The sequence below is a fragment of the Stomoxys calcitrans genome, chromosome 2 (assembly GCF_963082655.1).
Source record: "Stomoxys calcitrans chromosome 2, idStoCalc2.1, whole genome shotgun sequence".
NCBI classification, from domain to species: Eukaryota; Metazoa; Arthropoda; class Insecta; order Diptera; family Muscidae; genus Stomoxys; species Stomoxys calcitrans.
The window spans coordinates 136,642,463-136,669,496 of record NC_081553.1 but is presented as its reverse complement, the minus strand read 5'-3'; the positions used below and the strand labels follow the sequence as shown (position 1 = coordinate 136,669,496).

General features: G+C 39.7%; 1 protein-coding gene across 4 annotated transcripts; it reads left to right on the top strand.

Moving 5' to 3' along the window:
* LOC106090863 (oxysterol-binding protein 1) lies at positions 1-27,034 on the top strand. Of its 4 annotated transcripts, none has more exons than XM_013257202.2 (3): positions 1-447; positions 733-2,638; positions 25,110-27,034. In XM_013257202.2, the coding sequence occupies exons 2-3, from the start codon at positions 839-841 to the stop codon at positions 25,857-25,859; spliced, it is 2,550 nt and encodes an 849-aa protein (XP_013112656.1). In that variant the 5' UTR covers positions 1-447; positions 733-838; the 3' UTR covers positions 25,860-27,034. The 4 variants fall into 4 exon arrangements, with proteins under 4 accessions (XP_013112656.1, XP_059218285.1, XP_013112655.1 ...); XM_059362302.1 differs by having other exon boundaries at positions 637-2,638; XM_013257201.2 differs by having other exon boundaries at positions 1-451; positions 637-2,638.

Sequence of the window (27,034 nt, the reverse complement as noted above, 5' to 3'; positions counted from 1 at the left end):
CATAATTACCTAATCTAACGTCATATTTGATTACAATACAGAGACGATAGTCATTTTTCCATAATTTAAAATCAACAAATTCAAAATGAGAGAACACCGTCGCATTCTCTCATCGTTAGATGAAATCACCAACACCACTTTACAAGTTGTCAAAATTCTGGGCACACAACTCGGGATTTCATAAAAAGCATTAACTATAAAATATACGGTAAAAATATCGCCACACATATGTTTTTATTAACAATTGACAAATTGGAATATCTTCAATGTTGGTGTGTACGCAATTTGGCCGTTAAATAGATATATGTAGTAAATGTCGATATTGAAAAAGAATGAACAAATTGATGGCTTTGTGAAAAAATACAAAACCCAAGTGGAGAGTGAAGTTGTGTGTGCCGACGAAGAAAATAAGTGACAAGTAAAAATACAGCTTTTTGCGAATTACTGGTTGGTTGGTTGAATTTCTATATATTTTGTTTTATTGTTGCTACTTCTCAGTGGTAAAAGCGAAGAAGTACGTACGTGGCGTAAAATAGTCGTTTGCACGAAAATTGTTAGCTTTCCATCGTTATTTTGTTACGAATTTGTTTTTCTCTTTTTTGGGTTTTATTTTTGAACTTTTGGAAATAAATAAAGGGCCATATTGTAGCCAGCGACAGCAACAAACGAAAGGTTTTGCAAGTGAATTTGTGGAGCAGCAACTGCTGATATCAGAAATTTACTCATTTCCAGAATTGGTCATTGATTACGAGGTTTACGTTGCAAAGTCGACGTGGAGAGGAGAGTACGACGGAAGACGACGAATATAAAACAGAACTGAGGCGCTGGTGGTGTGATAATGACAGATGTTTCCGTAGTTTCTAAAGTACCCGGCAACGACAATGAAAATGACAATGACCCGGAGATGAAAGGTTGGCTTCTTAAGTGGACCAATTATTTAAAGGGTTACCAAAAACGCTGGTTCGTATTATCTAAAGGTGTTCTCAGCTATTATCGTAGTCAGGGCGAAATGAGTCATACATGTCGAGGAACAATTTCATTGCACGGTGCCCTCATCCACACCGTGGACTCGTGCACTTTTGTCGTCTCCAACGGCGGTACTCAAACATTTCACATAAAGACTGCCGGTGAAGTTGAGCGGCAATCGTGGGTCACTGCTTTAGAATTGGCCAAAGTAAAGGCCATACGGGCTATGGAAAGTGAAGAGGAGGAGGAAGAGAAGACCTTCCAAGTTGTGCCCAGCCAAGAGATCACAACAGTCGTACGCGACTTAACCGATCGTTTGGAGAGTCTACGCACCTGTTACGATTTGATAAACAAACACGGCGTCGCTCTACAGGGGGCTCTCAATGAATTGCGATCGATAAATCTTGCTGCGAGCGATGAAGAGACGGTTGTCAGTCGTATTAAAATCGTGAATGAACGCGCAACACTCTTTCGCATAACATCCAAAGCAATGATAAATGCATGCAATGATTACTTACGCTCCGCTGAGTCGCAAGGTCACAAGTGGTCAAAGGCGTTGCAGCATGAACGAGAGAGTCGTCAGCGTTTGGAAGAAATGGTCGAACAATTGGCAAAACAGCACACACAATTGGAGCAGGCCGCCCATCTTGTACAGCATAACAAGGTTGTGCCTAATCCACCATTGGCGGCACCCCAAATCATGGACTCCTCCATGACCCAGTCTAATTTTGTTTCGGATGATGAGACAGAGTTTTTCGATGCCGAAGGCTCATCAAATTTAATGCAAGACGAGTCCAATGAGGACAGTCCACAAAACGGCTCAGATGGAGGAGCATTTATTCTTCAAATGCCCCACAGCCATAAACAGATGCAAGCTGAACAGTTTAGTTGTAGTAGCAGTTCATCGGAAGCCGATCTTTCATCTATTCGGAAATTACCGCAGCAGGTCTGCGTGTTGGATAATCAGAAACCTATGGACACACCCGATCGAGCAGCACCAACTGGCGGCTCGGATCATAACGCCCAAGTTCCTTCAGGCAGTAATCCATCCCCTAATAATTCAGGTGGAGGGCATAGTGATGGATTTTCATCAGGAGGTATTTCACATAATCAACAAAATGCAGGCGGTGGTACAGGTTCTGGTGGTAATGATGACGATGATCACAACAAACCCGATGGCAGGTTTTCGCAAGGTTCAAATTCAAGAAAAGTAGCTCGTCAAAGGCGTACACGGGTTCCCGACAAACCACACTATCCACTCAATTTATGGTCGATTATGAAAAACTGCATAGGCAAAGAGTTATCAAAGATACCTATGCCTGTGAATTTTAACGAACCACTGTCCATGCTACAACGTCTTACCGAGGATTACGAATACGCCAACATCTTAGATGTGGCTGCCCGTTGTACAGATGAATGTGAACAATTGGCTTACCTTGCGGCGTTTACTGTGTCGGCCTATGCTACTACAACCAACCGCACTGGCAAACCTTTTAATCCGCTGCTGGGGGAAACATACGAATGTGACCGTATGGACGATTTGGGTTGGCGGTGCATAGCCGAACAAGTGTCACATCATCCTCCAATGGCCGCCATTCACTGCGAAGGTCGTGAGTGGACTTGTTGGCAAGAATTCACAATGACTAGTAAATTTCGCGGAAAGTATTTACAGGTAAGAGGAACTAAATTCTATTATATACATATATTTTTTTTTTTATCAAAAAATCAACTTTAAAGCTCTGTCTTACCTCGACATACATACAATCCATTTTATTTTGATTATTGTTTTCTAATTTGTGAATCCCATTTCCTTCCTCATCATTTATTGTTGCTGTCGTATCACTAAATTTTATCAACATGACCATACTGTCGGCAACAAAAGAAAGTACGATCTACATATGCATGTTTTATAAAGCAGAAATCGAATCGCTAACTATTTACTATTTATTTGCCAGATTATATAAATATATATGTCCTTTATTAACAATTGGAATATAGATTTGTATATAAAAAATAAACAAAATTGCATGAGGATTTCAAACAAGGTGTCAAATTAAAAAAAATAGACCACAAATGCGCTTTTCGTAGCCCGAACAAATTTTGTAAGAGTCAATTTGAAGGCCATAAGTAAGCCCCTGAGCATCTTAGGGACTGAAATTTTTGGTTTAAGGAAAAACTTAATAGATTAATGAAGTGGCCGCTTAAAGGCCCGGACTTTAATCCTATAGGAAACCGTAAAAAATAGGAAAATTCAATCCAGAAAATTGCAAAATTAGAGAAAGATTAATTTTCAAGTTTTTTTTTGCTCTATGGGCTAATATCTTTTTGTTTATTTCAACTTAAAAAGATCGCCTGGGAAGCAATATCAACTGAAATAATTAATAATTTATTGCCCCCAATTTCAAAAAGATGTGAGTGTCATCCAGAATAACGAATTCAATTATTTATTGTGCATCTTAAATTGGGGGTGCCTTTATCTTGTCCGCTTATATTTACGTCTTATAGTGTGTTTCGAACTTTAACTTTTTTTTATTAAATTCTAAAATCCTTAATTTTGTGTATTCCAATAATAAAGATATAAATACACAAAAAATGTATAAAGAAATTTTTCATATCTTTGTTTTCTTAAAAAAAATTTTCATTCAGAAAAATGTTCTGAGCTAAGGTTTATGTATTGGGTTGCCCAAAAAGTAATTGCGGATTTTTTAAAAGAAAGTAAATGCATTTTTAATAAAACTTAGAATAAACTTTAATCAAATATAATTTTTTTTTACACTTTTTTTCTAAAGCAAGCTAAAAGTAACAGCTGATAACTGACAGAAGAAAGAATGCAATTACAGAGTCACAAGCTGTGAAAAAATTTGTCAACGCGGACTATATGAAAAATCCGCAATTACTTTTTGCGTTGGAAACGCATGCTTCGATGTTTTTCAAACGCAATGACAAAATGAATATAAGCCCGTGCTTCGGCGGTATGAAAAGGAATATATCCGACACCGGTTGTAAAAATGAAGTGAGCATGAAAGTAATAGGACTCATCCTTACACAATCCTTAGACCAGTACCGGGTGGACCCGGTCCTTAGAGACTGGTCAAACCATATGCAAAGTAACAGGTGGATAAATTGTGTGTCCCATGGCATAAATATAAGGGAGAAAGTGGCACAGGTGGGTATTTTATCTCAAATCCTATGGGTGACCACCATACATGACCTATTACGAACGCTGACTGAGGAGGGATTTGAACCCGTTTGCTACGCAGACGATGTTATAATACTTCTAAGGGGTAAGGATCTGAACGAACTATGCAGAAGGGCCGAAAGGGTCTTGCATATGGCATATGACTGGGCTAGACCCAGAGGTCTCAATATTAACCCAGAGAAGTCTGAAATATGCCTGTTCACGAGGAAGACGAAGGTGGGCCAATTTAACGCACCACGTTTCCTCAATAAGACGATTTTGATATTTGACGAGGTCATATACTTAGGTGTGATTTTGGACAGGAAACTGAATTGAAAGTGTCACATTCAGGAGCGTGCTGAGAAGGCCCACAGATGTTGGGCCTGAATCCGAGGATAGTCCACTGGCTCTACATGAGCGTGATTAGACCAATATTTACTTACGCCTCTGTAGTTTGGTGGACTGCTATGGAGAAAAGTGCAACATGAGGACCATACAAAAGGTTCAGAGAACATGTTGTCTTGGCATAGGCGGAGCGATGAGGACCACGGCTACTAGGGCACTGGAGACTATTCTAGATATCCGCAGCTCATACCTTGAAGTCGAGTGCGAAGCACTGCTGCCAACGGCACAGTCTTGGATTAACGGAACCCTAGTATTGCTATATGGAAGATCATGTTACACGGATGAATTAAAGCTAGAGGACAGAGTGGGCCTGAGGGTTTACATTGAGAACCCAGGGACTGAGATCTGTTTTAGACTGTCTGACCATAATACGGACATGCAGGCGTAGATCCGTGCTATCACGGAATGCGTGAAGTGATGTGGTCCTAACGCGAGGACGTCGAGTGTGAACGTCTTTACCGACAGTAAAATTGCCATAAGGGCAATAAAAACCAGGACGGTAAGGTCACGAATGTTGAAGTATATGTTTAACAAATTAATATCTACTTGTATCGTTCTTTGTTATTATGTTACTAGGCAATGATTTAATGTATTTGTATGTTCGAGAAATTATTTTTTTCAAACTTCACTTCAATAAAACTTTTCAATCTAATAGGTTATGAGCCCAGCAAGCTCGAAGAAAATAAAATAATTATTGTGAAAATTTTTGAAGTCTGTGAAAAGAAAAAAAAAAAAAAAAAGAATATTGGAAAAATTAATTTTGTGAAAAAGAGGTATCAAGAAAAGAAAATTACAATGGAATTTTGCAAAAACATAAAGCCGTTATGTGTCGAGTCGGACTGGCCAATTTGGAAGCGGAAGGTGAAGGATCTTCTAGATTACTACGAGGGAGCTCTGGATGTGGTTGAGCATAGAATTACAAAGCCGGAACCCTTGGAAGAAGGAGTAACAGAAGCTCAAGAAAAAGAACACAAAAAACGTTGTGATTTTTACAAAAAAGCTAACAGCTATGCCAAGAGTCTGATCACAAACACAATTTCGGATGACATTTTCATGAAGGTAATGGATAAAGAGTATGCATGTGATGTGTGGCAAGCGCTGCATCAGCAATTTGAAGCGACATCTAAAGATCAATTATTCAAGATGTGCACGGAGCTATTTTCTTTCGAATGGATGGCAGAAAGCGATGTTTCTACACTTATATCCAAGCTCAAGAGCTTATGGAACGAAATCAATGCTGGTTTGGTAATAAAAGGAGAAAAAAAATTACCAGAATTGCTCCTGATATGCAAGATTTTACACATATTGCCAAAATCATTTGAAATGTTTAAATCCAGTTGGATGATGCTCACACGAGATGAAGATAAGTCGTTAGATGAACTTCTTATGCAACTTTGTTTATTTGAAAGAAATTTTAAGAAATCTGAAGACACGATTTCGGAGAAACAAGAAGCATTGGTTCTAAATGAGAAGCGGAAAAATAAGAATTTTGCAAATGGCAAGAAAGATGACATTTGTCACTATTGCAAGAAAAAGGGACATTGGATTAAAGACTGCAGAAAGTGGATAGCTGATGGAAAGCCAAGTAAGTCAAAACAATTGGATACATCGCACTCCAATGTTGCTCTTCATTCGGTGTCAAATGAAGTTAATTTGAGCACATCTGTCAGCGATTGGTGGGTTGATAATGGTGCAACAAGGCACGTAACAAATGCGAAGGAATTTTTTATTGACTACGAAGCATTCAAAGAACCACATTCAATACAAGCTGCTGGTAAAGAGACTTTAAGTGCAATGGGAAAAGGAACAATTCAAGTTTTATCAAAAGTAAACAATGCTGAGAAGACAGTGGAGTTGTATGATGTTTGGTATGTTCCTGGTATATCAAGAAACCTTTTTTCTGTATTGGCTTCACATGACAGAAACCCCTCAAGTAAGTCTTATTCGACAATAAAAAAGTGCAAGCTAGATCTCAATGGAGAAACAATTTTATGTGGACACCGTGAGCCAAATGGAACTTTATACAGAATAGATTTTCGACCCGTGTCTGCAAATCAGTGTGTTTCATTCTCTGTAGAAAATTCAAAACTGCAATTATACCATGAAAGATGGGGACATCAAGATAAACGGCATGTAAAGGAGAAATTAGAAAAGGAAATGGGAATTCGAGTAAAGAACAACAGTGAAATCTGTGAGCCTTGCGTTTTTGGTAAGTTGTCAAGATTACCATTTGGAAGACGTGAGACTGCAAAAGCTCCAGGAGAATTAATATCGACAGATGTTTGCGGACCATTTCCCTCTTCATTTAGAGAATATAAATATCTTGTCGTTTATAAGGATGATTACACAAAATTTCGTTATGGATATGTTGTGAAGAACAAATCAGATGTGAAGGATACATTAATAAAAATGCTTGCACATGCCAGATCTCAAGGACACACAGTTAAAACATTGCTTAGTGATAATGGTGGTGAATTCAACAATGCAGAAGTGAAGAAAATTCTGGCAAAACATGGAGTAAGTCAACGGTTTACCGCTCCATATACACCTCAACAGAACGGTGGTGCTGAGAGAGAAAATAGAACCATTGTAGAGATGGCAAGAACATTCATGAACTCAAACAAGAATGTTGAATTTCCTTTGTCGTTATGGGCCGAATTTGTGAAATCAGCCATATATATTTTAAATCGAACGGGAAAATCGTCAGAAAAGGATAAAAGTCCATTTGAGCTATGGTGCGAAAAGAAACCTAGAATTAATCACCTAAGAATTATTGGATCAAAATGCTATGTTCATGTTCCCAGTCAGCGTAGGAAGAAAATGGACAAGAAGGCAACAGTAGGTTATCTTGTTGGTTATGACGGCGATGAGAGATATCGTGTCTATATTAAAGAACAAAATATAGTAGAAATATGAAGAGATGTGATATTTTCCGAAGAAATAAATGGTTGTGCTAATGAAGAAGTTAAAGAAGATGAAGTTGTGGAAGAGCAAAACAACAAGAATTCCAATAATATCCAAGAAAAAAATGGGAAAGAAATATCAATACGCATCGGTCCATATAATCACGAAGGTGAAGAACAAGATGAATACCAACAAGAATTAGTTAAAGAGAAAGCGGAGCAAGATGCCGAACTCCAAGATGGCGACAACGAAAATCAAGATTCGACAAGTGATTTAGAAGACTTTGAAGGTTTTGAAGAAATCCAACGTAAAAAGCGTCGAAGAGATGAATTAGATGATACGTGCGATAATACTATTGTGAAACGCTTAAGAAATCGTACTGTAATTATATCAAATTGTGTCAGCGATGAGATGGTGATGATGGCACATGATTTTGTTTGTCAAACCGAACCTCCATCAAGATATTTAGAAGCTGTTGAAAGTGAAGAGAGAATCAATTGGATACAAGCCATGAAATCAGAGATGAATTCATTGATTGAGAACAAAACTTGGGTACTCACGAATCTTCCTAATGGAGCAAAGGCACTTCCCTCGAAATGGGTATATCATGTGAAGACAAAATCAGATGGCACCATTGAAAAGTACAAGGCAAGACTGGTTGTAAAAGGATTTAAACAAAAGGAAGGTGAAGATTATGATGAAACTTTCAGTCCAGTAGCAAGAATGTCTAGTATACGCTCTGTCCTAAGTATTGCTGCAACTGAAAGACTACATTTGTCACAATTTGATGTGTCTACAGCCTTTTTATACGGTGAATTGAACGAGACCGTGTACATGGAACAGCCAGAAGGTTTTAACGATGGATCAAATAGAGTTTGTCTGTTAAAACGAAGTCTCTATGGTTTGAAGCAAGCACCCAGATGTTGGAACAAAAGAATGGGAGATTTCTTAAAGAAACATGGATTTAAGGCCAACTCTGCAGATAGCTGTTTGTTTATAAGAGAGAAAGATGGTAAAAAGTTAATCCTTGCTCTCTATGTCGATGATGGTTTAGTAGCTGCATCAGACAAAGAAGAACTTGAGCATTTTCTCAACAGTTTAAAATCAGAGTTCAAGATCGTTTCTAATGAAGCTTCATACTTTCTTGGTATAAAAATTGAAAACAGCAATGATCAAATTAGAATCTCTCAAAAGTCTTATGCCAAGAAAATTTTGGAAAGATTTAATTTCTCAGAGTGTCGTCCAGTTTCAACACCAATGGAAAATACAGTCAAATGCATTTCAAAACCAGGGAAAGCACGAATCGAGTTTCCTTATAGACAAGCTGTAGGTGCTCTGATGTATTTGATGCTAGGAACAAGACCAGATTTGGCATATAGTGTCGGTTATCTATCAAGACACCTTGACAACTACACTTGTGAAGATATTCAAAAGCTCAAGCGAGTATTCAGATATATAGCTGGTTCCATAGATGTTGGAATAGCTTATAATAAAGAAGGACCCAAGCTATTAGAATGTTATAGCGATGCTGACTATGGTGGATGTGTCACTACAGGACGTTCTACAACAGGTGTTGTTGCAACTTATGCAGGTGGAGCTTTATCTTGGATGAGTCAACGACAACCAACAGTGTCAACTTCAACAACTGAAGCAGAAATTATAGCTGCAAGTGAAGCCGCAAAAGAAGTAATATGGCTTACACGACTTTTCAAGGACATAATAAATTATAAGGACATTCCAATTATAAATATAGACAATACAGCTGCGATTCGTCTATCAAAGAATCCAGAATTTCATAAACGAACAAAGCACATTGATCTAAAACACTTCTTCGTACGTGAAAAGGTAACAGAAGGTTTATTGTCAACGACTCAAGTTTCAACTGAAAATCAACTCGCAGATATGATGACCAAGCCTTTACCAAAGTCACGTTTACAGTACTTGTGTACTCGTTTAAATATAATTTAATTAAACAAGGGAAAGTGTTGAAGTATATGTTTAACAAATTAATATCTACTTGTATCGTTCTTTGTTATTATGTTACTAGGCAATGCTTTAATGTATTTGTATGTTCGAGAAATTATTTTTTTCAAACTTCACTTCAATAAAACTTTTCAATCTAATAACGAACAGTCTTGCAGTGTAAGGAGGAGATTAACGCCTTCTCTGAGGATGGGAAATTCCGCATCGTTTGGGTGCCGGGCCATAACGGAGTAAGGGGAGATGAAAAGGCAGACGATTTGGCGGTGAAGGCCAGAGGACTGCCGTCAATAAACCTTTTCGAGCCTTTCGGGTCGACGCAGTCCGAGTTAAGGGAGTGGGCGACGAATGTGCATGCAACATTGTGGAACAGGGAAACCGTCCGTAAGACGGCGAAAATCCTATGGGGGATCCAGATCGTGAGAAGACGAGGCTATTACTGAAAGGAAGCAAGAAGGAGGTCAGTATAGCTATTGGTATCATAACGGGACACATAGGACTACGAGATCACTTAAGTAAAATCGGTGCGGCAAGTGATAGGGAAAGATGATGAAACGTTGAAGCATTTCCTTTGTCATTGCCCGGCTTTCGCGTCTAACAGATACCGGCACTAAGGTGGAGACACAACACCAGACATGAACCAACTTAGGGGAATGGTATTGAAAACAATTAAGGATTTTATAAGTACCACTTAAGATTTCCTTTTTAGATGTTACTTTATAGTTTTTAGAGCGGTATATTTTTTCATACAACTTCTATCAATACCAAATTGACTATAAAGCAAATATTAGCCAAAAATAGTAAAATATTGCAGTGTACAGTTCAAAAGTTAGTAAACGTTTGCAAATCAAATTGACCCAAACAGGGCTCTGAATAAATAGATAATGTAAAGAATTCTGTTGGTGGCAAAAATCTATGAATCCATTTTTGGGCCTTTTGCTTTTTTTTTTAAATTTTGAGCGCTTTAATACAACTACATTGGCCGCAAGGTGTTCCTTATTATCATTTAGAACACATTTTGGAATTTAGAAAACATTTTAGACACATTTTGAAAACTAAACAGTTTTTGAATTTTCTACTGTTATAGATGTAGACTAATTTATGCTCCCTATTGTATTTACATACATCGCCATGTGTATATGTACGTGTCCAAGTATATATTATTCACAATCTAAACAAGCGCAAAATATTCACTGCGTTGTTGTTTCATTCTTTTCGGTTTCGTTTTTGGTTTTGGTTATTTGATTTGATAACAAGTAAGCAGAAGTAACTATGCTTATATGTAGCACTTGCGTTTGCATCCCATTGTCCTATGCAATACTAGGCGTATATTTATAAGTATGTCCACATGTATATATATATATATATATATATATATATATATATATGTATACGTGTTCGACAGCCCATTGATAATACCTTATAAATCGTGTAGTCTTAATATTTCTTCTTTATTTGATATCAGTCAAGAAACCCTAATGAGGTTCGTTAATGCCTCGGTGTTCTTTTTCCCCCATAAAATATTCTTCAAGCAATTTGTTAATTTGTACTCCCCTCTTTGTTTAATGACTTTTTGTTTCTAACAAGAAAAATCGAAACAATAAAAATTGTCAATGAAATGAAAATAGTGCCACGTTATATAAAGTCAGTCATTTGGAATAAAAGACGTAAAGATACGCTTTTAAACAATTGACGTCTTATTTTAAACCTATCCAGTGCGGCAATGTTTTTCAATGACTTGGATGTGATCCGCTCTTGACTCGAGATTATATACAAAGCACAACAAATCCTTGTATTTTTCGCTGGCACAATCGATAACCTTGCCAATCCCATGGCAGTCGGTTGTACGTACCGGATTGATTCGATAGATTCCTTCATCGACAAGGGCTGGCGCCTCAGTGTACAACAACAACATCACCTTGAGTCGAACTTTTCAATGGTTTCCATCAAATATTACATTGTCGTTGCTCCACTTGAAAGCATCAGCCTGACCAGCCCGGTTTCCAACTGCGTCTATTGGGCTGGGCTGTTCTTACCGCCAGCTTCCGCACTATCCACAATGATCACTCTCTGGCCCGTTGAAACTGTCCGTCCCGTCCCCAGCCTGTCGGCCAACAGGTACCGTGTGTGTTTTGGGCGTTTTCTTTTTAGTAACATCATCAGTGGGAATTTTGCCGCCAAAAGTGCCCCTTCCGCCTGAAACCTGAGGGACTATCGAGATGGCATCTGTCACTTCTTCAGAGATCTCTTTATGTCTCTTCTTTTCTTCGCCGCTGGCTGATTCTCCTTAGTTGATCAAATTCTCTTCACACGAGTCTGTGGCGAGGTAGATTCCAAGAGAGAAAAAGCCTGCCGCGATGTAGAAGGTACCTCGAACAGTACTCTTCCAGGCCAAGAAAGTCAGCGCAACCACATTCGCCACATCCGGGGCACTCCTTGGCCTGGCGCCAGACCCCCCCTCACTTAACCTAACCTCCACTGGTGTTACTGCGACGTGTCCAGGACCATTGGCCGCATAGGTGGGCCCCTTGTCAGACAAGCCATCACAATCTGCTTTCTTCGTTCCCAACAGTGGTGCGAGAGTTGCAACCATTTTCCACTGCTCACCGAATGAGCCATGGGCGAAGATAAGAGGAAGCTCGATTGTAGGCATCCCTTGTTTTCTTGATCTTCGGCATCTGCTTATTTGGCGGGGTATTCACACCCGACGCATCGAGATAAAGCGCACCCTGCCTGTTTAGCCTGGACCCTCTGACGTCGAATCGCTGGATACCTCCTGAATGTTTCCGACCCCATCTAAGATGGCATATGCGCCGGCGCAGTGTCGTATATTGGTTCAGATGGAGAGGGTTCTGATTTATTTGATGCTTTGGTACTGTCTTCTGCGTGGATGTGGTTGGAATCACTGTGGTCTCAAGATCCCAATGTATTGGTGGCCTGTCTTCTTGCGCCTCACTCATTGCAATATAGTGAAGTCAGATTTATATAACGGATGAATCGCAGACTGGTTAGGGAGTGTATTATCAATATTATTCTTAGCGGACAGTCTCACCAGCTCAATGTGCCTTCCCCCGATTATCATGTTGTGTTTGTTATTTCTAATGTCTTCATTCATTTTTTCGCACGAGTGTAGGAGAAAGGAGGTCCACCGCAGCATTGCCCCATGTACTGCAGAAAGACCTTGATAGAAATTGAGAAAGATTCCATTTTAATTCCTACAGCCCTGGGGTGACGTACGGTCAGCATATTTTATTAGCAGGAGGATTCGGATTCATAGAAATGAGTACCACTTTTGCGAAATGTCTCTGTGTTCTTTTCGTCGCCATTTTTTGTAGAGCTTTTCGACAGTTGTTCGTGCGAAAGTTGAACTCAGTACTAGGCTTTAATTATTAGTAATATAGTGGAGCTCTGTTAGGGTTGGAATTAAAACAATTTATCCGAGTGTATTATGAATGCAAGATTCTGTTGATACCGAGTCCGAACGGCGTGCCGCAGTGCGATACCTCTTTGGAGAGAAGTTTTACATGGCATAGTACCTCACAAATGCTGCCAGCATTAGGAGGGGAAAACCAGCGCTGAAATTTTTTTTCTGATGATCTCGCCAGGATTCAACCCAGGCGTTCAGCCTCTTCGACCTCTGCGCTACGGTGGACTCCGACAGTAGCATACCCTGCTTTAAACTGGGAACAGAGCGTTGATGAGTGAGTTCGCTAGTACCTCTAGTATTTAAAAAGTTTTTTTGCGGAAATCAGAGGAGCTGATCGGAAAAAAATTAAAATGAATTTTTCAAAAGTATGAGATATCAACTTTTAACTTGTCAAATGAATCGCAAAGAATAATGAAAGAAATATTCATCGTTTTACTACCATGTAGGAGAATGATAGTACCAGCTTACAGCTTTAATTTGTTTGTGTTTTTTGTAAGACGACAACATGATACGAATTTGTCATATTTTATTGCTAATTAATACATATAAAAAGTACATTAGTATGTTTCGCTCTTGCAAACAATTTTTCATATATACTAAACTAAAGTCAATAGGGCTTTTATACAATAAATCTACACACGTTAATGTACACCCTTTCAATCACACCTCGGCTGCTTCGACTCATATATGTATCGTTATTGTCACGCAATGATTTCTATTTTCTCTTCATATGAAATTCGATCCTCAATAACGCTTTGCTACGCGACTATACTTAAATTTATCGGGTCCAGGTCAAAATAATAATCAATTTGTAGAGTAGCTTTGATTGCAATTAATGAAAAATGTTTGGTTTAAATTGCTAACCAGTAAAGGCATTAACAACGCGACAGTATTGTAGTATGCGCTAATTTGTTGGCATACATATTTTGAGGGATGCTTGACCGAAAATTTTTATTAGGGTGTAATACACATGTATGTTTTCCTTAGAAGTATTTTAGAGGAATAAGATAAATTGATTTGATAGACAGAACCTGAGGCTGGAACTTTGAGCTCCGACTTGTGTGGTGTCCATCGTTACCACGGGAAGCTTAGCTGAAAGCTACCGAGCGTGTCCACAGGTTGCGGATGGTGGAATGCACCGTTTTTATGCGGAGTAGCTGCAAATGCAGCCTCAGGCAGTCAGCGATTTTCGAGAGGAGAGTCTCAGTGGGGAGTCAGGTGGCACTGACTCCCCACTGAGACAGAGTGCCAACGATACTCGAAATGACAAGGCGAGTTATTGGCGCCTTCAAATAACCAATGGCCAACATCAGCGTATGTTCCCAGGTTAGGGGCGGCTGGGGGCGAGCGTCGGATCTTGAAGCAAGCGGCTAGGGACACATGTGAAATCCCACAAAACCCATGCGGTTGGGGCGCCCCGTAAACTATAAGAAATGCTATGAGAAACAAAGGAATAGTAAAAACGGACCCCCCAACGTTGCCGACCCACGCAAACGAAAATAAATTGCGGAGACTGACACACCATTTCTCCAGCTTTATTTCGGTGGATAAGAGGCTAGCCACAATCCGCATAAAAGCCAAATTCTTCAACATCAGCCTTATTTGTGCCCATGCCCCGACGGAAGACAAGGACGAGCAGACCAAGGATATTTTCTACGATCGCCTAGAGAGAGAATATGACCGCTGCCCCGCCCATGATATTAAAATCGTTCTGAGAGATTTTAATGCGAAAATAGAGAAGGAAGACACCTTTGGTCCAATAGTCGGAAAGTTTAGCCTCCACGAGATAACGTCCAGTAATGGGTTGAGGCTGATAGATTTCGCTGCGTAAAAAAACATTATGCATCATTCGACATAAAAATATTTATAAAGCCACACATGGTTGTCACCCGATCAAAACACGAGGAACAATCCCATGGCAACCGGTTGTACGCACCGGATTGACTCGATGGAATCCTTCATCGGCTAGGGATGCCGCCTCAGTGTACGTGTTTTTTCGTCTTTTTTCGTCAAGGGAGAGGCACATCCCGTAGTGCCTTCTCCGCACGCTTCTGGTCCGTGCCGGGATTGAGAAGAATCCCAGATCCTACTTCTGTTCGATTTGCCAGAACTGGCTCCATCATCGGTCGGTGAGGTGTAACCGATGCATGGAGTGGGTACATTTCCGAACTAGCTCTGGCCTCACATTACTACGGGAGTATAGAATCCCAGATCCTACTTCTGTTCAGTTGGCCAGAACCGGCTCCATCATCGGTCGGTGAGGTGTAACCGATGCATGGAGTGGGTACATTTCCGAACTTGCTCTGGCCTTACATTACTACGGGAGTATAGTCATACTGAATATGTTGCAAGGTGCTATGCGAACATAGACAGCAGTGGGTCACAAGCGTCGTCGCCTTCTGCGTCCTCGTTGTTGTGTTCTATCTTTCGTCTGCTTGATTCTGTTGATTGTCAAGACGCAGGGTTAGGGTGCGTCCACAAGGATCTGGCTCTGAGTCTAGTGGGTCTGGCTGGGCAGATAAACAGGTGACGTGTATCGTGCGGTGCCTGGTTAAAATCGGGACATACATCTTGCACGTCGGCATCAATCCTTACTCTGTAGGAGTTGAGGCGGCCGCATCTGCCGGACCATAATTTAGCCATAACTACTCAGGTTTGCCGGGGAAGGTCAATTTCTTCAGGTGCAATGGGTGGCGGTCGTTCTCAAAGGACTATATTCACGCGGTAGCCATTTACCGCATCTGCTAAGGTGTCAGCATGAATGCTGTCTAGACCTGCTTGACATGCCGCTTGATCTAGAGGTTTTCTCTTGTAGCGCTGAACCTCACGCTCTAGATCATGTATATCAACCTTAAGGCTTCTGGGCGGTGGATATCTATCCACAAGATGATGATTTGGATGGTCTCTGCGATAACAGCCCAAAAGGTATTGCATGTAGTTATGTTTTCGCACTGGTAGAATCTTTGTCTCCTGATGGAGGTGGTCCACATGAGAACTGAGGACGCAGCTCTTCGCAGTTCGGAGGACGGAAAGAGAAACAAACACAAGTTGTAAATTTTAAATTGTGTCCGCCCTAACAGGCAAAAAAAACTTTAAGGTGAAGGTTAAGCGGAGTCCGGCTGGGATTCGAAGCTGTGGACACGGAGCAACAGTGAGAGCCGTCGCCGTTGTCAAGCATTCGAAGCTATAAATACAACTTCAATAATATGCAAAGAATCATGTGTATGCCATGAGAGTAGTGTAATTGTGTGGTCAAAACATCTGTCATTACACAAACACATGTTTTGGGAAAGGAACAGCCAGAAGACAGGGTTGTCGAGCGTGGATAATGTGGTATTTATATCATAAAGGTTTTTTTCGCAATAAATACGATATAAGTACAATATACCAACATATGGCCGTCAAAGCCTTCACACCTAATATGGGCGATGAGATATTCTAACCAATAGAGCGCTCAATAAGCTGATTACCGGCTTAGGTGTATGTCCATAGTACCATGGGGCGGATTAATATCCGCACACTCTTTTCAATCTAACCTATTCTAACCAAATGACCAAACGCGTCCCATAGTGGTTGGCGTGTGTTTCGATTTCAGGCTTTCCTTTTCCATTGCAAAAAAATCTACAATCATTGAGCTCGTTTCGAAAGAGAAACAGATGAAAATTGTAAAAATAAAATGATCTTCGCCCTAAAAGGCAGAACAAAATTAAATTCAAAAAATTTTTTAGGATAAAAATAAGTATTGATATTTTTATTTTAGTTTGTTGAATTTAATTTTGATGTTTTTTATTCAAGCATGAGTTCTTTTTTCATATTAATCATTTATTGATGTTGTTGTTATAGCCATGCGAACAAGCTCGTTCCGGTCTATAAGACCGATCGCCACGGAAACATGATGACCATTGATTATTTAAAGGCTCCAATATATCGCCTTGTCATATCGTATCATAGACACTCAGTATTTAAACAATAGCCGGCGCTACCCACCCAAACTCTCACTGAGACTCTTCACTCGATACCGCTGATTTTCCGCGACTGCAGTTGCCGCTACTCCTCATGGACAATTTCACTATCCGCAACCTGCGAACACGGCCAGTAGCTCCCAGCTAAGCTTCTCGTGATAACGAAGAACACCACACGGATTGGAGCTCACGTTCCAGACTGTGTGACGCTCATAGTTATTCCGTGCCTCGATTATTATTTATCGATATTTGCATATGGAAATCGTGTTTTTTTCTCATTCAAATATATCATATCTTGAAAATGCGTTTCATTGAAGTGCAATATAGGGCTAAATAAATTTAAAAGAAAGAAACACCCCTAACTTAAAAATCAGCAATATTAAAAAGTAAAACAGTCAACATTTCAGTGAAATTTTTCTTAGAGAAACATAGAAATACGAGTATTGTTTTTAGAGAAAATGTTGCTGAGTGTTGTTTTAAAGAAACTGTCAGTAATTTTTTTCACAAAAGTTGGAAAAAAAAGTAAAATGTTTTATTAAAATGCTACTCCATGCTACTATGGACATACACCTAAGCCAGTAATCGGCTTATTGTGCACTTTAAATACTAAAAAAGTAACCTCGAAAAAAAAAATTACCTCAGGAATTCCGTGCTATTTACAAAATTCCTAATTGTTTTCCATACCACGCCCCTAAGTTGGTTCATGTCTGTTAATGTGTCCCCACCTAAGTACCGGTGTCTGTTGGCCGCGAAAGCCGGGCAATGGTATAGGAAATGCTCCAACATCTTATCATCTTTTTCACATGCTCTACATATGCTATCACTTGCCGCACTGATTTTGCCTAAGTGAGCTCGCAGTCCAATGTGTCCACCTCACACATTCCTTGATCGCCCGGATCTCTGCCTGCAGGATCGCCTGGGTTCCCAATAAAGACCTCCAGGCACTCTGTCCTCTAGCTTTGATACACCCGTGTAACATGATGGCAATACTAAAGTTCCGTGAATCTAAGACTGTGCCGCTGGCAGTAGTGCCTCGCCCTCGACTTCGCGATGGTATGACCTGCTTCTATCCTCTATCCATTCTACCAGCGCCTTCAGTCTCATAGCCGCAATGGCTGCCTCACACTTAATCGATATGCCTATGGGTCGGATCTCTAGAATAGTCTCCATGGTCTTCATCGCTCCGCCTATGCCAAGACAACATGTTCTCTGAACCTGTTGTATTATTCTAACGTTGCACTTTTTCTCCATCGCAGTCCACTAAACTACTGAGGCATAAATAAGTATTGGTCTAATCACGCTCCTGTAGAGCCAATGGACTACCCTCGGATTCAGGCCCCATTTCGAGCCTACGGTCCATCCACATAGTGCCCAACATCTGTGAGCCTTCTCAGTACACTTTTGAATGAGACACTTTCAATTCAGTTTCCTGTCCAATATCACTCCTAAGTCAGATATCGAAATCGTTCTAAACCCTAAACACTTAGAAATAGCATAACATCGTCTGCGTAACCGACGTGTTCAAATCCCTCCTCAGTCAGCATCCGTAATAAGTTATTTATGGTGGTCACCCATAGTGGCGACAAAATGCCCCCCTGTGCCGTGATCTATACCACTTTCTCCCTTATATTTGCGTCATGGGACCCACAATTTATCCATATGTTCCTAAACATATGGCTTATCCAGTGTTTAAGGACCCGGTCCACCCGGTGCTGGTCTAAGGATTGGATCAGTGTGTCAATGCATACCGCCAATGTGTACATCTTGGTATCGAAGGATTCTTCTATTTTATCCACAACCACGTGCAAGGCAGTCTCCACCGAACTTTTCTTGGCATAGGGGTGCTGTTTGTACTCGCTGGATGTTCTACTCTTTATAAGGTATCCACGGTACGTTCCATGGTTTTGGGTAGAAAGGACATAAGGCTTATAGGTCTTTAGGCCTTTGGTGTCGCATAACTTGCTTTGCCGAAATCGGAGTATATGCAAGTCCTAGGCACGCTGTGAAAATAGATAATCGGCCTGACTATCTGGCGCCCCATATAGCCTTCTGTAGTAACGGAAATTTTCAATTAGGTCCGGGTTACTTAAATGGTTTGAAGCAAAATTCTGTCATGATAAGCCTTCGATCAGTCATATTATTCCAAGATTCCGGTGTCTCTGTGAGTCCTGTCGTATCAATGGAAAATGGGTTTATATCAAAAGCCTTAACATGTCCTCCGTTGTCTATGCTCTCACTCCCATGTTGCAACTATCGATAGTTTGCCAGCTATAGCGTTAACGCGAGGACGTCGAGTTTGAAAATCTTTACGGACAGTAAACAGGCCATAAGGGCAATAACAACCAGGATGGTAAGATCACGAACCGTCTTGAAATGTAAGAAGGCCATATGGCTTTTTGTATTATATTGAAATTAATAAATAAGTTAACGCCTTCTCTGAGGATGGCTTACTGAAGGAAGCAAGAAGGAGGTCAGTATAGCTTTCGGTGTCATAGCAGGACATATTGGACTACGAGCTCACTTAAGCAAAATCAGTGCGGCAAGTGATAGCATGTGTAGAGCCTGTGGAGAAGATGATAAGACGTTAGAGCATTTCCTATGTCATTGCCCGGCTTTCGCGGCCAAGAGACACCGGTACTTAGGTGGAGACACAATACCAGACATGAACCAGCTTAGGGGCGTGGTATGGAAAACAATTACGAATTTTGTAATTAGCACGGAATTCCTGAGTTAGATTTTCTTTTTCGAGGTTACTTTTTAGTATTTAGAGCGCACAACAAGCCGATTACTGGCTTAGGTGTATGTCCATAGTGCCATGGGGCGGATTAATATCAGCACCCTCTTTTCAACCTTACCTTAAGGAAAGGCCATCGGCCTTTCCCGGCAAAACAACACGTTTTTTAAGAGGTTGGAATAAAAGAAGACGCATCGCTCTCAGGTTAATTGAGAGGCTTGGTGCTAATGATCCTAAAACTCTCACTAATAGGGAGAGAGACTCCCTAAATTGAGCTCGGGGATTCGCTGCACAGACAAACCCAAAGACTACACGTCAAGATTCGGAAACTGCATCGCAAACAGCCAAAAAGATTTTCCTGGGTCTCCTCCAGTTTGTGACGATAAAGGCTGATATCGGGGCCTATACAGACTAATTGCCTTCGGGGATCAACGCTCTATTGAAATGTATCTTTGTGCGCTAAAAAAGATTGGTGAGATCTGGCCAGGTGCAGTACTCGACTTAGTCAAGAAGGAAGATATTCCTTCTCGACCAATGGCGCATGTTTGGATAACAAGGATTCCCTCAAATCCTGAATCGATACTTGGAAGACTAAGGGAATGGCGGATTGCAGAAGACTGAAAATCCCTCTGTCACAATCGAGACAAGAGGGGATGGCATCGAAACGGGACCCGACAAGCACTGTGTGGGTGGGTCATCCGTTTAGACTGGGCTCAAGGTGTGCGCCAGCCGGGAAGCACGGAATTCAAAAAGTACTTCGACAGCAGCAACTAGTGAAGCATCGAAGGAGGAATCGTCCACCCCGCAAGTGTCCAGTGTCCTGAGGAAGAGTGCATCCACAGCTTTCTTACCTGCTCCTGGATGCGTACGAAAGCTCATCATGGCAAGATTTAACGAATCTTGGAAGGATGAACTCCTGGCGGAATCGGAAGACGAGGCTAACACAACAGTGGTGGAAGATCGGAATCCTGACTATGTTTCGGTTTGTACAGATAAATCTCCACCATTGGTAGGGGGACTTGACGTGGTTCTTATCCAGGAACCATGGGCGTGTGGAGGAATGGTTCGTGGAGCGAAAATTCCGAGATTTAAACTACTCAAGGGAACGGGGAATGGGAGACACAGAGCCTGGATTCTTGCAAAGTGTAGTCTAAGTGTTTTTCTTCTTCTGTCGCTAAGCACTGAAGATTTAGTTGCTGCCAACCTTGAAGTAATAAGGTCTCATTACTGGCTGGCTTCCCTGTATATGGCACACGATTCAGAGATTACGCCTTCAAACCTTAAGTCGCTGGTTGAAGCCGTTTCAGTAGGGAAGAAAGCCTCATTGTAGGAAGTGATGCTAATGCACATCACCAGATATGGGGAAGTTCGAATGTCAACGAAAGGGGTGAGCTGCTTATCGAATATATTATAAGTTGCAATCTGGCGATTTGTAATAAAGGATATAAAACGACCTTTATTACCAGGAATAGGCAGGAGGTACTAGATATTACCTTTGTATCGGAAGATATAAGTTGAAGAATATGCGACTATCACTTGAACCTCATTTTTAATACCATATTCGTGATCTACTCCCGAAAACATTTTATTTTATTCCCATATTATCCTGATGGTTTAATATGCCCACTTGGGACGTTTTTTGTTTTTGGGCGGCCCCTTAGGTAATTACACCTAATATGGTCCGATCGGCTCACTTTTGACTTTGGATGGTACTTTTGCTGCGGTTTGGGCCCGGGGTACTTGGATTCAATTTTTCGTTTTTCGACTCCCGAATACGTTTCATTTCGTATTCGAATACCATATTCGTATTCGACTCCCGAATACCTTTCATTTGAGTTCCATATTGTCCCGATCGGTTCACTTTGATTTTGGGCTGTTTTGGGCTTTGGATGCCTTCCTATATACTTGGACCATATTCATACTCTACTCTCGATTACCTTTCATTGGTTTCCCATCTTGTCCCTATCGGTTCACTTTTTATTTTGGGCGTCCATCTTGGAACAACGGCCTAGGTACTTGGATATAAGTTTTAACACCATATTCGTATTTTTCTCCCGAAAACCTTTTAGTTGATTCCAAAATTGTCCCGCTCGGTCTACTCGGTCTATTGTTTTAGGGGTACCATAAGGTGGCCTACAAAATTTCGTTTAAATCGCTGCACCTATCTTCGAAATCTGGCGTTTTTGAAAATGGGGCATAACGCCTTGCGTTATGTCACTTATAACGCAAGGCGTTAGTTATTGGGAAAAGTGCACGGCCAAGAGTTTTAAAGAATATTCACGAAGTTTCAGTTACTTGTAAAGCCAATATAAAAGGTGGTTACTATCATTGGATCAAAATTGGTCCAAAAGATGAAATCAAAATCCTTCTGTTAATAGACAACTAACTGGCTCAACCAAACGTTAATGATTTCAAATCTGAAAATGCTATTGGAAAAATTTTGTCCAACGAATTTCACTTCTTTAAGTCATCCGACACACCATGGTGTAAATCGTTACAATATTGTGCAAAAACTGATCATGTCATATAAAGAAAACACTTTCGTCAATGGATAATGTGAGTGAAGATAAATTCCGAATTTAACTAGTGAAGACACAAACCACTGACTTAACAGTCCTCTGTTACTGCCATTAACAGAACACTGTTAAGGAACTTTGTAGGCAATTAATTAATTAAAAAAAAGTATTTGGTCATAAAAAGTAAATTTCAAAACACAAAAAACCAAAAAAAGATCTAGAAAATAGTAAGGTGATCCAACATTAAAATTTAGTTCCCTCAATAACCGCAAGGTGTACTAACAAGATAAAGAAGATTGTAAAATTGATTGATCCACTGTGCACAAATGGAAAATAGTAAGGCGATAAGACCGGTCTCAAGTGAGAGCTAGGGATGCCTAGTTTCCTTTACATATGCACACATTTTCAAAATAATCGTCTAACTATCGAATTGCAGGCAAAAACTTGAAAAAATTACCCAAACAAATAAAAAAAGGGAATTTTGGGTGAACCACTGTGTGAAAACGGAAAATAGTAAGGCGATGAGACCGGCATCAAACGACAGCTAGGGAAGCCTACTTTTCCTATACATATGCAAACATTTTCCAAATAATCGTCTAACTATCGAATTTTAGGCAAAAACTTGAAAAAATCACCCAAAAAACTAAAAAAGGAAATTTTAGGTGAACCACTGTGTGAAAACGGAAAATAGTAAGGCGATGAGACCGGCATAAAGCGACAGCTAGGGAAGCCCAGTTTCCTACACATATGTTTGCATATGTATAGGAAACCAAAAAAAGATCTAGAAAATAATAAGGTGATCCAACATTAAAATTTAGTTCCCTCAATAACCGCAAGGTGTACTAACAAAATGAAAAAGATTGTAAAATTGATTGATCCACTGTGCACAGATGGAAAATAGTAAGGCGATGAGACCGGTCTCAAGTGAGAGCTAGGGAAGCCTAGTTTCCTATACATATGCACATATTTTCCAAATAACCGTCTAACTATCGAATTTTAGGCAATATTTATAATTAACTAGCCGAACCGGGCCCGCTCCGCTGCGCCTTCTTTAACCCTCAAATATCTTTTTAGGATGCGGACGCTTCGCCCTGAATGTTTATATCGAATTGTAGCCTATGACTCTGAACGCGTTCGAATCCTGGCGAGAACATCGGAGAAAGTGGTATTTATTCCCTCTTAATGTTGGCGACATTTGCGAGGTACAGTGCCAAGCATGGTCATTTAAAAAATTTTCCCCAAAGAGGTACACTGCGGGACGCCGTTCGGACTCGGCTAAAAAAAAAGTTCCTTAATAATTGAGTTTAAACTTGAATTGGAAAGCTCTCATTGATGTGTGAGAATTTGCCCCTTCTCGGTTCCTAAGGGTAATGTTCTCATTAGGGGAGGTATGGCATCTCCGACATTTCAAAAAATTACCCAAACAAATAAAAAAAGGGAATTTTGGGTGAACCACTGTGTGAAAACGGAAAATAGTAAGGCGATGAGACCGGCATCAAACGACAGCTAGGGAAGCCTACTTTTCCTATACATATGCAAACATTTTCCAAATAATCGTCTAACTATCGAATTTTAGGCAAAAACTTGAAAAAATCACCCAAAAAACTAAAAAAGGAAATTTTAGGTGAACCACTGTGTGAAAACGGAAAATAGTAAGGCGATGAGACCGGCATAAAGCGACAGCTAGGGAAGCCCAGTTTCCTACACATATGTTTGCATATGTATAGGAAACCAAAAAAAGATCTAGAAAATAATAAGGTGATCCAACATTAAAATTTAGTTCCCTCAATAACCGCAAGGTGTACTAACAAAATGAAAAAGATTGTAAAATTGATTGATCCACTGTGCACAGATGGAAAATAGTAAGGCGATGAGACCGGTCTCAAGTGAGAGCTAGGGAAGCCTAGTTTCCTATACATATGCACATATTTTCCAAATAACCGTCTAACTATCGAATTTTAGGCAATATTTATAATTAACTAGCCGAACCGGGCCCGCTCCGCTGCGCCTTCTTTAACCCTCAAATATCTTTTTAGGATGCGGACGCTTCGCCCTGAATGTTTATATCGAATTGTAGCCTATGACTCTGAACGCGTTCGAATCCTGGCGAGAACATCGGAGAAAGTGGTATTTATTCCCTCTTAATGTTGGCGACATTTGCGAGGTACAGTGCCAAGCATGGTCATTTAAAAAATTTTCCCCAAAGAGGTACACTGCGGGACGCCGTTCGGACTCGGCTAAAAAAAAAAGTTCCTTAATAATTGAGTTTAAACTTGAATTGGAAAGCTCTCATTGATGTGTGAGAATTTGCCCCTTCTCGGTTCCTAAGGGTAATGTTCTCATTAGGGGAGGTATGGCATCTCCGACATTTCGACTCAAATAATACCGAATACCTTTCATTTGAGTCCCATATTGTCATGATCGTCAAATAAACATATTCTAAGGGGTTTTGGGGATGGGACGGCCCCAGGGTACTTGGACCCATCTTTTATTATGAAATTCGTACTCTACTCTTGAATACCTTTTATTTGAATCCCATATTGTACCGATCGGTCCACTCTTATTTTTAGGTAGTATTTTCGGGGTAAGGGAGAGGGTCCGCCCCCCTTCTGATATCAAAAAATTATATAGCCTATGTTTCCTGTCAGACCAACCTACACAAACAAACACAAATTGAATTTTATATATAAGATGATATCAAAATTTTGATTAATTGATATTTTAAGGCATATTACCAATAATATTGGCCGTTACCAATAATATTGGCCGTGAGGCTTTAGTATTATTGGCTAAATAAATGAATAAAATAATAGGCATTGGTGATTTTTTTCTTGTTATAAAGTTATTTGCAAATAAAAATGATTAATTACAACCCATATGGTTTTTTTAGGCAAAATTTATTAAAATTCGGCAAAAATTATTATTGATTAAAAAAGTTAATTGTTGTGTTTTCATCATAAATGAGCTTTTCAAAAAAAAAAAATATATAAAATTTTCTTAATAATAATTAAAAATATTTCTTTTTTCTCTTTTTTAGATTATACCATTGGGTAGTGCATATTGTCATTTCCCTAAAACAGATCATAAGTATACATGGCGTAAGGTTACAACCACGGTTAACAACATTATTGTGGGAAAACTTTGGGTGGATCAGCACGGAGAAATGGAAATTACTGGTTTAAATGCGGCGTCAGGTCTGAAATGTATGCTTAAGTATATACCATACTCGTACTTCTCACGCGACACACAGAGGCGGGTAAAGGGAGTGGTTATGAATCGTAACAATGAGGTCAAATGGGTTATACGCGGTGCCTGGGATAGTAAAATAGAAATTGCTCCCGCTCTGTCTACATCCGGGCCACCGGATAGTCCAGTCTATCAGACCGGGGCTTATAAGACGGCATGGCAAAGAAATATACCGCACCAGGACAGTGAGAAATATTATAACTTTACAACGCTGGCAGCCCAACTTAATGAAATGGAAGAAGGTGTAGCACCCACAGATTCACGATTGAGACCTGATCAACGACTAATGGAGGATGGGGCATGGGACGAGAGCAATCGTGAGAAATTGCGACTTGAAGAAAAACAACGAGCTAAAAGGAAGCAACGTGAAGCCGAGGCCGAAAGTGCGGCCAGCAAAGGCCAACCCTTCCCGCCATACCAGCCCGTTTGGTTTTCACAAGAACGGGAAGAGGGTACTGACAATATTGTCCATGTTCACAGCGGAAATTATTGGGAACACAAGAAAAGACAAGATTGGTCCAAATGTCAAGATATTTTCTAAACAGCTACAATAATCTAAAAAATCCACAATAATAATCATAATAATAATAAACAAACAACTAAGTAAGCCTACTATTGCAAACGAAAAGAAAACCCATAAATAATTTTAAACACACATTGCAAACGTTATAGAAATCATTAAACAGATAATATATGTAGTTAAATTAGGCCTTACAACAATAAATATCGAAATCAGCTAGACATCATCTTTTCCAAGACTATGGAACCCAATATTAAGAAATAAAAATGTATGCTTCAAGAAGAATGAAACCACGAAAACCAAACAAAACCGTTGTTATGTATTATTTTATTCTTATTTGCAATAAACTTATTGATAACAAATTTAAATTTGATGTATGGAAGCACTTAAAAAAACTATGAAACATTAAACTAAAATGAATATTTCCTCTTCCTTCCCTCCCTGCTATTTTGTATCGCCGCTACCCGTCGCTAGCAGAGAACAGTAATTATAATGTAACAAATCAAATATTAAAAGTAATTACTTATTAAAAAATACAAACGTATAAAACAAACACAATCTACCAGTTTTTAAGTGTAAAACAGCCGCCATGTTAGGTATGTGTAAAACACCAATAAAAATAATTAGTAAATCAATCAAATAATAAACACCACATGACAATTTTAAATAAATACAACCTATGTAATACTATGTTTCGGGAAGCAGCCGAAAAATTACACACAGCACGCAAAAATGTATACCAATACCAATTCATACTCCAAATCCCCAAAATACGTAAAATTGTCACATTTCAATAGGCCGCATCGGGGCAATTGAGGTTTCAATTAATGTATGTATGTATATCGCATGTACAATAAATTTGGTTTTTCGCCCATATAAATAGTGCAGACGATTGCCCAACCTGTCCAATTGATGTAGTTGTTATAAAACGATACCAATGTCCTTTTTTATGTTTTGTATGTTCATATGTCATAGTCGAATTGTAACACAAATGTCCGAGTCGATTTCAAATTAAAATCTCATTAGTACATAAAGCAACACCATGAAAGGGAAATATTTTTTGTAATCGTTTATTTTGAAAGTTCAATTTCTGTGTTGGCCTGTTGCAAGAAAAAGAAAGTCGATGGAAAAAAGTTTGTACAATTTTTTTGCTCTGGTTTGTTTTTTGAATAAAATTTATGAAACTATTAAGAAAA

What these genes read in the sequence shown, in the direction of transcription:
- LOC106090863 (XM_013257202.2), top strand. Translation starts at nt 839, where the DNA reads ATGACAGATGTTTCCGTAGTTTCTAAAGTACCCGGCAACGACAATGAA. An exon ending in TTCGCGGAAAGTATTTACAG is followed by an intron (nt 2,639 to 25,109) that starts GTAAGAGGAACT and finishes TCTCTTTTTTAG; the next exon opens with ATTATACCATTGGGTAGTGC.